This window comes from Mustela putorius, unplaced genomic scaffold (assembly GCF_011764305.1).
Source record: "Mustela putorius furo isolate JIRA1106 unplaced genomic scaffold, ASM1176430v1.1 tig00003834_pilon_pilon_pilon, whole genome shotgun sequence".
Lineage (NCBI taxonomy): Eukaryota > Metazoa > Chordata > Mammalia > Carnivora > Mustelidae > Mustela > Mustela putorius.
This window is the reverse complement of record NW_025421987.1, coordinates 85790047-85803386: the sequence shown is the minus strand read 5'-3', so window position 1 is coordinate 85803386 and position 13340 is coordinate 85790047. Positions and strand designations below refer to the sequence as shown.

Below are 13340 nucleotides of genomic sequence, written 5' to 3'. Positions count from 1 at the left end.
TGTTAACTGAACATACTTTATTTAAAAACTAATCCAGGGCGCCTGGGTGGCTCAGTGGGTTAAGCCGCTGCCTTCAGCTCAGGTCATGATCTCAGGGTCCTGAGATCGAGTCCCGCATCGGGCTCTCTGCTCAGCAGGGAGCCTGCTTCCTCCTCTCTCTCTCTCTGCCTGCCTCTCTGCCTACTTGTGATCTCTCTCTGTCAAATAAATAAATAAAATCTTAAAAAAAAAAAAAACTAATCCAAAGTTACTTAAAAACTATGAATAGCAACATAGATTGTTCAAACAATTCCACTGGGTTTTGAGATTTAAACAATCATTATACAACAAACTATATGTCACATTTGCTGGGCTTCAGCTTTTCCTTTAATATATTTTTAAATAGGCTTTTCCAATCTAAAGACCATTCTCTCTGCTCATGAAATTGGAAGGAAAATAAGAAGCACCGTTCTTTAGTACAGTATAGCAATCCAGACGTGTACTCTAAAGCCTAACTTCCTGGATTCTAATCCCAGCTCTATCATTTATGAACTGCGTGACCTGGAACAGGTTACTTAACCTCTCTGTCCCTCAGTCTCATCTGTAAATATGAATAATAACAGTAACCACCTTACAGAGTTATGGAAGAATTAAATGAGTTACTATGTGTAAAGCATTAACAGTGCCTACCACAAAGTGAGCATTAAATGGGTTCGATGTTTGCTATAATTCTCATTCTTGGTCACCTGTTAACATCAGTCACCCTTTCTCATGGGTCCTTTCCCTACACTTGCTCTGAAAAACAACTATGTAAAACAACAGTTAGTTAGGAGCTGGGCTCTGAAACCAGAAAGGCCTAGACTGGAGTACTGACCTTACCACTTATGAGCATTGCTAACCCTGGCAAATCACCTAACCTCTCCCAGCTCAACTTCCCTCATCCATGCGATGGGGATTAAAAACAGCATCCATCTTCATGGAGTTGTTGTGAGAACAAAATAAAAATTATTAAAAAAAAAAAAAAAAAAAAAAAAAAACTTTACATAGTACTTGGCATGTAGTAGATCCTCAGTGAATCTTGGTCAAAATCCCTTTTTGGTAGCCCTCAGCATTTTGGTAGGCACAGCCCAGGGACTATTTTCCTTTCTTATAGGTTCATGATGCCTTTGACATATATCTTTGATTATCTGCCTCTCTCCATCTTTCATAGCTGATCTGTGCTTTGTAGACAGATACTTCTCTCAACATTCCTCCCCATTTCCTTTCTCTTTGAATTTTTGTGGTTATTATGTCAAAATTTAAGAATTTCCTGTTCTTTGTGAACCCATTTGTTTTTTGAAGCCTATAACCATGAGATTGTGCCCATATTTTTCTTCTGAAACATGTGCTTTCTAAAATACAAGATTCAAGCTGAGCTTATTTCTCAACATTATTACAATCTTTTAAATAAAGTGGTTATTTTTTTTCCCCTCAAGAGTCTATCCATTCTATTTCCCCAATCATTGGTAAAAAGTAAACCCAGAATAATGGTTCCTACCACTGTTTCCCTTACCTTCTAGAAGACTTAATCGCTAATCAAAAATTGCAGCAGATCTCTTTCAGCAGAATAAAACTTCCAGTGTATATCTAAAGAACACATCCCCATGATGGTGTGTTTCTCTGTAAATTTTATAATCTGTACTAGAAACAATCATCTATAGTCCCTGTCATGCACGATTCTTTTGCATTTCTCCACCAGAACATCACCTTTTTTTCCTTTCCTTCTTTACAGCTCTCTGTCACATCCTTCCCCAGCACAGTGGTTTCTGTATTACACATATACACACACCCCTTATTAGTTCCTCCAAGCGTTCCCTATGAGAGGTCTCTTCCAAAAAGCACACCTTTCAATGGCCAGAGTTCTTTCATAAATACCATCCCATCATTTCTTGGTAACAACATCCCCTTGTTAAATACTGCATTCTATATATACTGCAATGATATACAAATTTATTTATATATAAGGTATTAGTGCCAAATAGTATTGTTCCTGAGTACTTTCTTTCTGCTATGTCTTCCTCCTAAGTTATCTGATTTCATAATTTCATTGGGGCTTATTCCTCTACTTTACTGATAAATCTAATGAGCCTACAACCAAACTAATAAAAGTTACTCTGCCAGAAGCCTACTACTGTGGTATTAAAGAGCACAGATCGGAAACCAAATCCTTCACTCATACCCTCCAGCTCTTAACTGCAATATCTATCCTTGTCTTCCAAAGTCACTAGCATTGAATGAAGATAAGGAAATATCTAAGCTGTGCCTGCTCTTCAGAACATCAAAACTCCTAGATTTCTTCTAAGTATTTCCATTAATGTACACAAACATTCTTTTGACTGGATTGCAAACTTTAAGATAGCAAGGACCATGTCTATTTTACGCACTATACGCCCAGTGCCAGGGGCATACTTTGCCATATGGACCAAGTCCTGCCCACAGCCTGTCTCTGAACGTCTCATAGCTAAGAACGGTTTTTAAATTTTTTAAGCACTGTTTAAAAAAAAAGAAAGAAAGAAAACAAAGAGGAATATGTGACAGACCATATGGCCCCTTCACAAAGCCTAAGTTTTCCCATCTGGTCCTTTTTAGAAAATGTTTGTTGACCCTTCAGTTTTTGTTAAAAGTGAAGGTAGGGAAGGGAGAGGTGAGGGAGCTCAAAAATGGAAAAGGACAAACAGAGATTTGCAATAAATATAACTGGAGATCACTACCAACAGTACAAATCACATAATAAATCACATAATAAGAGTTGTACAGGTCTTTAAATTGTTTCTCGCCTTCCATTTCCATGGATTCCAAGAGAAACTGAGGATCTTTGGGGGTAACCTGTTGAATCACAGGTGCTCCTAGAACTAAATTTAAACATTGGTAGTACACCTCTTCTCCAACCAGCCTAGTTAACAGAAATGTTAGTCATCAGCAAAGTGGCAGCCACTTTAGTAAGGTATCAGTTCACGGGTCTGGACCCTCACAGATATATCTTTCCTTCTACAGAGACTAAGTAGCTGATTGCATCGACACTCCACAACAGTTTCCACATCTATTCCCATGTGACCTGTTAATTCAAAATGTCATCATTTAGAATGTTGCAAAAGCCCTGAGTTAAAGTTCTGAATGCTGAAAAATGTTCAACCAAAACATGAAAGTTCCATTCTCAAGTAGACCGATTCACAGCAGTGTCTCTCAGAAGCACGTACAAAAGTACCTGGAAATGCTGCTCCATCACTTGGATTTTTCCCTGGTCTGGACACTTTTTCAGAGCTCGATCTGCATAGTGGAAAAGGATTTCTACCATCTGTAAGGAAAATAGTCTTATATAGAAAATCAAAACATATCTCTAATATTTTTCAATATTAATATGAGTGGATCTTCCTAAGTAATACTGAATCAAGCTATATTAAAAATATAATTTAAAATTTTAGCGTCTTTATTTCCCATTATTTTTAACCCCAGACTACTAATTTCTTTCAGGCTTGGGAAACTACTAATTTGCCAGTCTCCAGGTTCTGGACCTCAGTGGTAGCTCTGCTGCTCAGGAAATGAAAAACTGAAGTCCAGCTCTTCAGAAATGCTCTGCTGCAGGTCTCTCCCTCAAGAACACAGATAGAGGGACACCTGGGTGGCTCAGTTGCTAAGCATCTGCCTTCAGCTCAGGTCATGATCCCAGAGTCCTGGATTGTGCCCCACATCGGGCTCCCTGCCCAGAGGGAAGCCTGCTTCTCCCTCCCCCACTCCTCGCTGCTTGTATTCCCTCTCTCACTGTTTCTCTCTCTGTGTCAAATAAATAAATAAAATCTTAAAAAAAAAAAAAAAGAACATGGATAGAACACAACTCCCTAAAGTATTCTAGCAAATGCTGAGAAAACAATTCATGCGTCTGAAGAGTGACCAATTTCTATTCATGTGTCCTATATGCTTACACTAATTTGGAATATTATTTTTACCAATGCATTTGTACAATTTTTAAAAAAGAGGAATGACTATGTAATAAACAGATTCAACCAAGTCAAGGTTGGGGAAATAAAGCCAACATTAAATATTAACATTAACAATTTAATGCTAATTAATAATAATAAAATATTAGCCCTCTCTGCTACCTCAGGCAACACAAACACACATGTAGTATTTCTATTTCTCAAAATCACCTGTTTATGAAAACTAACACAAGTTGACTTTCTATGGGCTATAATTAGGCTCAGAAATAATCCAGATCCTTGGCTTTCTCCCTTCTCTTTTCTGCTGTCTTTTGGCTATTTTACAATTTTATCATCTTCAAGAGAGTAAGCAAAAAAAAAAGGAAAGGTGATAAGAAGAAAGTTTAAAACCATTCAGGATGATACCAGGGAATTATAAACTGACTTGTTTTTTATGTATTCTCTCCTTGACTATAGCCATCTACCTAATTATGCCCCAAATTATTAACAGATACCAAAAGCAAATCTGTACTGTACCCTAGTGAAGGCCCTATTAGAATACTCACCCGATCGGCAACAACAGCCTTGCGCTTACTGGCATCTCCTGATAATCCTGCATAGAAGCAAAATCCAGCATAAAAACAAAGTCCACATCTTCGGGACTGAAACTGTTACGGTCTTTTATTTACAAACTGTGCTCACAACAGACATTATTTTAACAAGCCTAGGTATCAAATGACTAATCTGCCATAAGAGCATCTCCCATCTACTGGACCACATAACATATCAATGTAATTCCTTTTTATTTCAACAGTGAATTTTCCTTACAAAATAATTTAAAAAACAACATTAAAACTCTATATCCTGTATTTGTCATTAACCTTTCTCACTAGAAGTCTGTTAGGTTTGGAAACATGTTGTTCATAAAATATTTGAACACTATGCTAAAATGTATTCTGTGATTATTATTATTATTATTATTATTCATTCCTCTACTCTAAATAATGTATACTATACAGGTATTCTGTTAACTTACCCACTACAGCTTTCGCTTTTCCTTCATGGAAAGACCATGCAAGAGCCAAGGCTTCTGTAAGACAATCTTGTTTGAGGAGATGATCCACTCTCTAAAATGAATAAATGAGAAAAGATAGACCCCTCTGTTTAATCAACTACCAGTTGGAATTCCTATTCTACCTAATACCTTTTTCAGAAGTTGTCGCTTAACAGCTAAAATTATTCCAATGACCATTTGACTATCTTCTTTTTTTTTTTTTTTAAGATTTTATATTTTATTTGAGAGACAGAGAGAGAGAGACCACGTCCCCCACAAGCAGGGTGGGAAGGGGGAGAGAGGGAATTCCAAGCGGACTCAACACTGAGCACAGAGCCCAACGCGGGGCTCTATCCAGGACACTGAGATCATGACCTCAGCCAAAACCAAGAGTCAGACAGCCAACCAAATGATCCACCCACGCACCCCTGTGACTACCGTATTCCTAAGAAAAATAATTTCTTAAAGCACTGTATAGTACAGTGACTGTACAGACTAAAACAGGCAGCCACAAGGCCTAAAGATGAAAAGAGGAAAAAGCTGGAATGTCACTGTTAACAAAAATGGCTAGTCATTTATCACAACATCCATTCACTCCCTCCTCTTCAGTAACAAATCCCATGTGTACCTGAGACAGCAATATACCAGCTTAAAGACATTTCTAAGACCCCCTTGTAGCCACTCGGTGCCATGTCACTAAGCACAGGTAAGTGGAACTGTTGTCTGGCCTTTCTGGAATATGACCTTAAAAGGCAGGGGCCAGCCCTCTCTTTCCTGTCCTCCTGCCTGGAATGTGAACTTAAGAGCTAGAGCTCCATCAGTCATACTCGAACATAAAATGAACTAGAGATAAGAATTCACACACAAGGTTGGAGGAACAGGATAGTTTACTAAAGACCATAGAGTTGCCACACTAGCCACAGACTCTCTACCTCCAGATTGTTTTTACATAAGAGAGAAATCTTGGGGGCACCTGGGTGCTCGGTTAAAGCCTCTGCCTTCGGCTCGGGTCATGATCTTGGGATCCTGGGATGGAGCCCTGCATTGGGCTCTCTGTTCAGCGGGGAACCTGCTTCCTCCTCTCTCTGCCTGTCTCTCTGCCTACTTGTGAACTCTCCATCAAATAAATAAATAGAATCTTTAAAAAGAGAGAAATCTTGTTGAAACCACTGTTATTTTAAATTTTCTGATATACATAGCTAAATGTAATCCTCATTTAAAGCCAGTTTTGTCAAATCAAGTACCTAACAGTTACAGTGATTCTGATGTACACTTCTGAAATTAAAAAGCATAAATCCAAATAATCTTTTCCAGCAAAGTCAAAACAAATGTAAGATATTATTAATTCACAGCCCTAACATGTAAAGTTACTTCGAACTCACCTCTCTCCAGCTTCTCAGCATCATCACATAAACAGACTAGAAAATAAAGAAACCATAATTAAATGATCATCTTTAACAGCCTTGTTTGGGACACATTTGTCCCAGTCCCACATCTCATTTTACATCTAAGGAAAAAAATAAATACTTCATACTACAGTGAGAGGTATCTACTAAAGGGCTTTTAAGGGCCCACATTAAAGAGTAAATTAAACATTTAACGGTCACTAAGTCTATCATCCAAGGAGTTGATTCCACAGAGAAGGAACAAAGAATGCCCAAATCCCTGTACTAACTTGATAATATTTTTAATTGTAACAATGAAGAAATATTTCCTCTAAGTTAAAAAGAAAAAAAGCAAGGAACAAACTAATATACAAAAAATCTCCTATTCCAATGATTCTATTCTAAGTCAAACACCTCAATGCATTTTAATATACCCTAAGCTGATGATCTAAGCTAAATAGCATCTTAATTATATGACATATATACATGATAAGGTACCTTCCTTGTCATGAAAACATTAATGTGAAAATTATGAAAGTATATCCTTGAATCAAGAAAATAAGCATCCTATGATAACCTAAATGAAAGTAAAAACATGTCTAAAAGTAGAGAAAATAAGCTAAAAATCACAACTATATAACCCCTGAAAAGGGAGCTGCCTGGCTCAGTCAGTTGGAGCATGAGACTCTTGATCTTGGGATTGTGAGTTCAAGGCCTGCACTGGCTGTATAGCTTACTTGTAAGAAAAAAAAAAATCCCCTTAAAAAAAAATTACATTTATATATATATATATATATATATATAGCAGTATATATAGTTATATTAGTATAATCTAATATAGATTAGATTATAGATTATATATCTATCTATCTCCCCTAAAAGTTTTAGATTACTGCTATCAATATTCACTTTACAATGCCCAGCTCTCTTTACCAGAAACCTCCTTTAGCCCCAACTATCCTGACACAAACAAATGCCAAGTTACAGAGCAGAGGAGCTTACTTTTGTCCCCAAATAAAAGATCTGACCACCATAGCTACTGATGGATTGATAACAAGCCTTCTCTCCAACCAAAGCCTATTAAAAAAAAAAAAAAAGTAAAAATCACAACATGCATTAGAAGTCTCATTAAGTTTTATTTATTTATTTTTTTAATAAGTCTCATTAAGTTTTAAAGAATGTCAAGTACACAGACTAAAATTTTAGGTCAACATAGTTTTATTCCATAAATTAGTGGGGGAAAAATGTCAGTCAAGTGCCAGTCTGTCAGAGGAAGCAGCAGAAAAGACAAAGTGCAGAAAGTTGATTCCCTACTTATATATGGTCATTTTACTTTTCAGAATAAGAGAGACATGGGAGGAATATGCCAACTTTTGAAATTTAAAGGGAAACTGTTGCAACCTTCCCATTATTGGAAGACAGACATTCACTGAAGAACACGGCCATTTGAAAATGGTACCTCTAAGCTCTTTGAAATCAACATCAACCTAAAACACAACAAGAAACAGGAAGACGAAGCAGCGTAACATATGGGAGTCAGCCTAGCCCAGCTAAAGAGAAACAAAACCTATCATGTGATAAATTTGGATTGTGAATTTTTTTTTTTTAAAGATTTTATTTATTTATTTGACAGAGAGAAATCACAAGTAGGTAGAGAGGCAGGCAGAGAGAGAGAGGAGGAAGCAGGCTCCCTGCCGAGCAGAGAGCCCGATGCGGGACTCGATCCCAGGACCCTGAGATCATGACCTGAGCCGAAGGCAGCGGCTTAACCACTGAGCCACCCAGGCGCCCCTGGATTGTGAATTTTGACTCTGTTACTGAAGGTATGACCCTACTCTAAACAACTTTCAAACTTAGGACGTTCAGTTATTCCGTCTTTGAAAAACCCTGCAGTTTCTGTGGAACTTAACTACGTTAATATTTGTAAATGTCCCCAAGTATATAAATGGTCAATAACTGATAACCCCAATAACTGGTAACTTTTCACTATGAAATTTAAAAATGTATACAAAGGTGGGGAGAATATACAATGAACAATCTGCAGCCATTAACCAGCCTCATCAATTACAAGATCATCTCCAATCTTGCCTCACCTGCACTCCCACGGACTACCCTATACACAGTATAATTCTGAGATGATTCTCAGATTTTGAGTATTTATAAAAATTCAGTATATGCATAATAAATTAGTCCTTTTTAACATAACCACAACTGCATTAGTCTACTTCTCAAAATTTAACAATATGAAATAAAAATAAGTAAAAATCCTCAATATGAAGTAAGTGTTTGGACTGCAAATGGTCTCATAAATGTCAAATATTGTTGAGGTTTTTGTTATTTTGTTTTTGCTTTTTCTACGTTTCATGTGTCTAAATCAAGATCCGACCAAGGGCCACATTATCGGAGCTGGCTGATAGGTCTCTTAACGCTCTTTTAAGTTTATCCATCTCACTCCTTTATTTTCCCTGAAATTTACTGCTGAGAAACTGGATACTTTTCTCATAGTTTCCTACTATCTAGATTTTGCTAACTGCATCCACAAGGAATCTTTTAACATGTTCCTCCACCTTCCCTTCCATATTTTCTCTGGAAAAAGCCTGATCAGAATCAGGGTCCTTTGCTTTGATTTTGGTTTGTTTTTTTTTGGCAATATTACTTTAAGTATGATGTTAACTAGAAGATTTTTATAGATGCCCTTGTTTATATGACTGAAAAAATTACTTTTTATTCCTAATTTGCTGAGTTTTCTCAGGGATGGATATTGAACTCTACCAAATGCTTTTTGTCTTGAGATGATAATCATGGCTCTTCTTTAATAATCAACTAATATGGTAAATTATACAGATTCTGAATGCTAAACCAAACTGGCATGCCTTGGAAAAACAGCATGTGATCATAATCTATTACTTTTTATACATTGCTGTTTTCTATTTGCTAATATTTTAAGTATTTTTGTTTCTATGCTTATGAGAACATTAGTCTGTAGTGTTCTTCATTGTAGTATCTTTGTCTGATCTTATTATCAGAGTTAATCTAGTCTTATAAAAAGTTATGTGGGGGCACCTGGGTGGCTCAGTGGGTTAAAGCCTCTGCCTTTAGCTCAGGTCGTGATCCCAGGGTCCTGGGATTGAGCCCCTTATTGGACTCTCCGCTCAGTAGGGAGCCAGCTTCCCCCTCTCTCTCTGCCCGCCTCTCTGCCTCCTTGTGATCTCTGTCAAATAAGTAAATAAAATCTTTTAAAAAACAAAAAAAGTTAATGTGGTCCCTTTTTGAAAAAATTTTTGTGTATAACCATTATTTTTTTTCCCCCTTATATAACAGACCTCATTAGTAAAGCTATCTGGGCCTGGAGCTTTCCTGTAGAAAAATCAATCTATTTCTGTAACTGCTGCACAGTCACTTAGATTCTCTATTACTTGTTGAGTCAGCTTTGGTAATTCGTGTATTCCAAGGAATTTTTCCATTTCATCTAAAGTTGCTGAATTGATTGGCATAAAGTTATGCACATCTTTTAATATCTATAGACTCCCCAGTGAGGACACCTCTCCCATACCTGATACCAGTAATTGTGTCTTCTCTTTTTCTTGATTAATGTCATTAGAGGTTTACCAATTTTATTTCTCTTTCAAAGAACCGGCTTTTGATTTCTTTGATTTTCTCTGTTATTTTCTATTTAATTGATTTTTGTTTACCTTTTTATTTTTCCTTCAATCTACTTTAATTTTGCTCTTTTTCTATTTCCTTAATTAAGACAAAAGGGCACTGATTTAAGATCTTCTTTTCTAACGTAAGTATTTAATTCTGTGAGTTACCCTTAAAAAACTGATTTAACTGTAGACTACATATTTTGGTAAGTTGTATTTTCATTCAGTTTAGAATATATTCCAATTTCCTCTGAGACATCTTCTTTGACTCATTGGTTATTTATAAAACAGCTGTTTAATTTCCAAATATTTGGGTTTTTTCCAGATTTACCCTGATGATTCCTTGAACAATTTATGGACGTTTGTTTTACAGCCTAGCATATAACCTATATTGGTGCACATACCACATGCTCTTGAACAAAGTTTGTAATCTGCTTTCCTTCAGAGGAATATTCTATAAATGTCAGGTCAGTTGGTCAGTAGTGTTTAAGTCTTCTATGCCCTTAGATTTTCTGTCTACTAATTATAATAAAGACAGACGGGTTTTGTCAGGTTTTGTGTAATTGTGGCTTTGTTGGTTTCTTTCAGTTCTGTCAGTGTTTGCTTTATGTGTACTGGAGGTCTGATACAGGGTACATAAAACTTTAAAGTTCTTATGTCTTCTTGTAACCCCTTTTTATCAATCTGAAATTTGTTTATATCTCTGACAATATTTCCTTCTCTGAAATCTAGCGATTATGATTAGAGTTTGTATGGTATGTCTTTTTCCATCATCTTACTTTTACTAGATCTATGTCTTTATACTTAATGTGTTTTGTAGACAGCATAGAGTTGGTTCTTGCTTTTCTTTATCCAGTCTGACAATCCCTGCCTTTTATTTTTATATTTTTATTTTATTTTCTTATTTTTATTAACATATAATGTAGTATTTGCCCCGGGGTACAGGTCTGGTGAATTGTCAGGCTTACACACTTCCCAGCACTCACCACAGCACATACCCTCCCCAATGTCCATAACAATCTCTGCCTTTTAATTGAAATATTTGGGCTATTTATACTCCCTGTAATTAGTGATATGGTTGGGTTTGGATTTATTATCTTATTAACTGTTTTTCTACTTGTTTATTCCCTTTTTTATGCTTCACTGAATTTGATATTTTTTAACATCTCATTTTGTCACTACTATTAGCTTATTTAGTTACACTACTTCTTTTTCAGTGACTGTTCTAGTATTCACAATACGTAACTATAACTTATCTCCCTGTACATTTAAATATTACACAATTTGATGTATAATGTAAATCCTTACAATGATATACTTCTATGCCTCATTCCCTGCTGCTATATACTACTTTCATCTTTCATACTACTTCTATATTATCATAAACATTACAACATATTATTTTTGTTTTAAATAGTCAATAGCTCTTGTTATATAATAGTACTGAGGTATAATTCATATACCACAAAATTCACTCATTAAATGTAAAATTTAGCAATTTTTAATAAATTTACAGTTGCCCAGTCATCACCAAAATCCAGTTTGAGAACATTCCCATCATTCCACAGAGATTCCTTGTTCTCATTTCTAGTCAACCTTCATTCTTACTCCCAGTCTCGAGTAACCACTAATCTACATCTATCTCCATAAACTTGGCTTTCCTGGACATCTCACAGAATCAAACAATCTTTCTCTATGGCTTCTTCCACTTAACATAGTATTTTTGAAAAGGTTCATCCATGTTGTAGCATGTGTCAGTAGTTCATCCTCTTTACTGCAGAAAAGTAGTATATTACAAGGCTAGGTCACTTTTTGTTTATCCATTAACCAAGTGGTGGACGTCTGGAAGGCTTCCATTTCCCAGCTATTATGAATAACATTGCTATGAACATTTGTGAACAAGTGTTTGCGTGGGTGTATGTTTTCACTTCTCTTGGGTATATAACTAGGAGCAGAACTGCTCAAATGAATATGTTCAACACTCAGAGTATGTTCAGCCTCTAAAATGTTTTCGACAGCAAGTGCGCCATTTCCCACCAGTAGCGTGTCACAGTCCCAGTTTTTCCACATCCTCACTAACACCTGAGACTGTCTGCCTTTTGAGTTACACAGTCAGTCTGCTTGGTGAGAAGTGCTCGCTCACTGCAGTTTGGAGTTGTATTTCCTTGATGATGAAAGATGTCTGAACATCTTGGCTATGCTTGTTAGCTATTTATCTATCTTTGGAGATTACTCCAAAGCTCCAAAGTAATGAGAGTTGTTTCTGATGAGAGATCTGCTCTCATACCTACTGCTGCTCCTTGGCATTTAATGTGACTTTTCTCTGTGGCTGCTTTAATATTTTTCTCTGTGCCACTCATTTTGATCAATCTATATATGGTTTCCTTTATTTTACCTGTGCTCGGGTTCACCGAGCTTCTTGAAAATTTGTGTTTATAGTTTGGATAAGTTTTGGGCCATTATTTCTTCCTTCTTTTTCCTCCCTCCTTTTCTCCAGAGACTCCAAATGCCCATATATTAGGCTACCCAATGCTGTCTCACAGGTCATAAATATTTCTTTTAATTTTTTTTTTCTGTGTTTTATTTTGAGAAGATTCTATTGCTCTATCTTCAAGTTCACTAATGTTTTTTCCTATCTCATCTACTGACATTAATCCCATCCAGGGCATTTTTCATCTCAAGCACTAATAACTTTTATCTCTAGGAGTTAGATTTGCATCTTCTTTAGTATCTTCCATGTCACTACTTAACTTTTTGGACCTATGGACTATGGTTGTAATAACTATTATGTCCTTATCTGCTTTGTTTCAGGTCCTAAGTCAGTGATTTTATTTATTTATTTGTCAGAGAGAGACGAGCGAGAGAGAGCTATGGTTGGAAGGCAGAGTCAGAGGGAGAAGCAGGCTCCCTGCGGAGGGAAAGGAGCCGGATGTGGGATCGATCCTTCATGACCTGAGCTGAATTCTAACCAACTCTGTTTCACCCAGGTATCCCAGGTCTAAGTCAGTTTTGATTGATCTTTGTTCTCACTATAAATTGTGCTTTTCTTCTTCTTTACACACCTCATAATCTGACTGAATGGCAGACACTATGAATTTTACCTTGTTGGGTTCTGGAAATTTCTGTATCATTAATATTACTGTGCTTTGTTCTGTGGGTAGTTAAGTTACTTGGAAACAGTTTGATTCTTTCCGGTATTATTTTTAAGAATTGTAGTGGGGACCAGAACAGTGTTTATTGTGGTCTTAATTGCTCCCCACTACAGAGGCAAGATGGTCCTGAGTATTCTACCCAATGTCCTATAAATCATTAAGTTTTCCTTCTG

General features: G+C 36.4%; 1 protein-coding gene across 4 annotated transcripts in view; it reads right to left on the bottom strand.

Moving 5' to 3' along the window:
• Window positions 1–13340, bottom strand: part of VPS8 (VPS8 subunit of CORVET complex) — a 246980-nt gene that overhangs the window by 179374 nt on the left and 54266 nt on the right. For all 4 annotated transcript variants that reach the window (XM_045088704.1, XM_045088707.1, XM_045088706.1 and 1 more), the window contains 5 exons: window positions 7374–7448; window positions 6369–6404; window positions 4969–5059; window positions 4499–4545; window positions 3224–3313 (listed from right to left, as the gene is read on the bottom strand). In XM_045088704.1, coding sequence (XP_044944639.1) covers window positions 3224–3313; window positions 4499–4545; window positions 4969–5059; window positions 6369–6404; window positions 7374–7448 — 339 coding nt within the window. The remainder of the gene's footprint in view (window positions 1–3223; window positions 3314–4498; window positions 4546–4968; window positions 5060–6368; window positions 6405–7373; window positions 7449–13340) is intronic.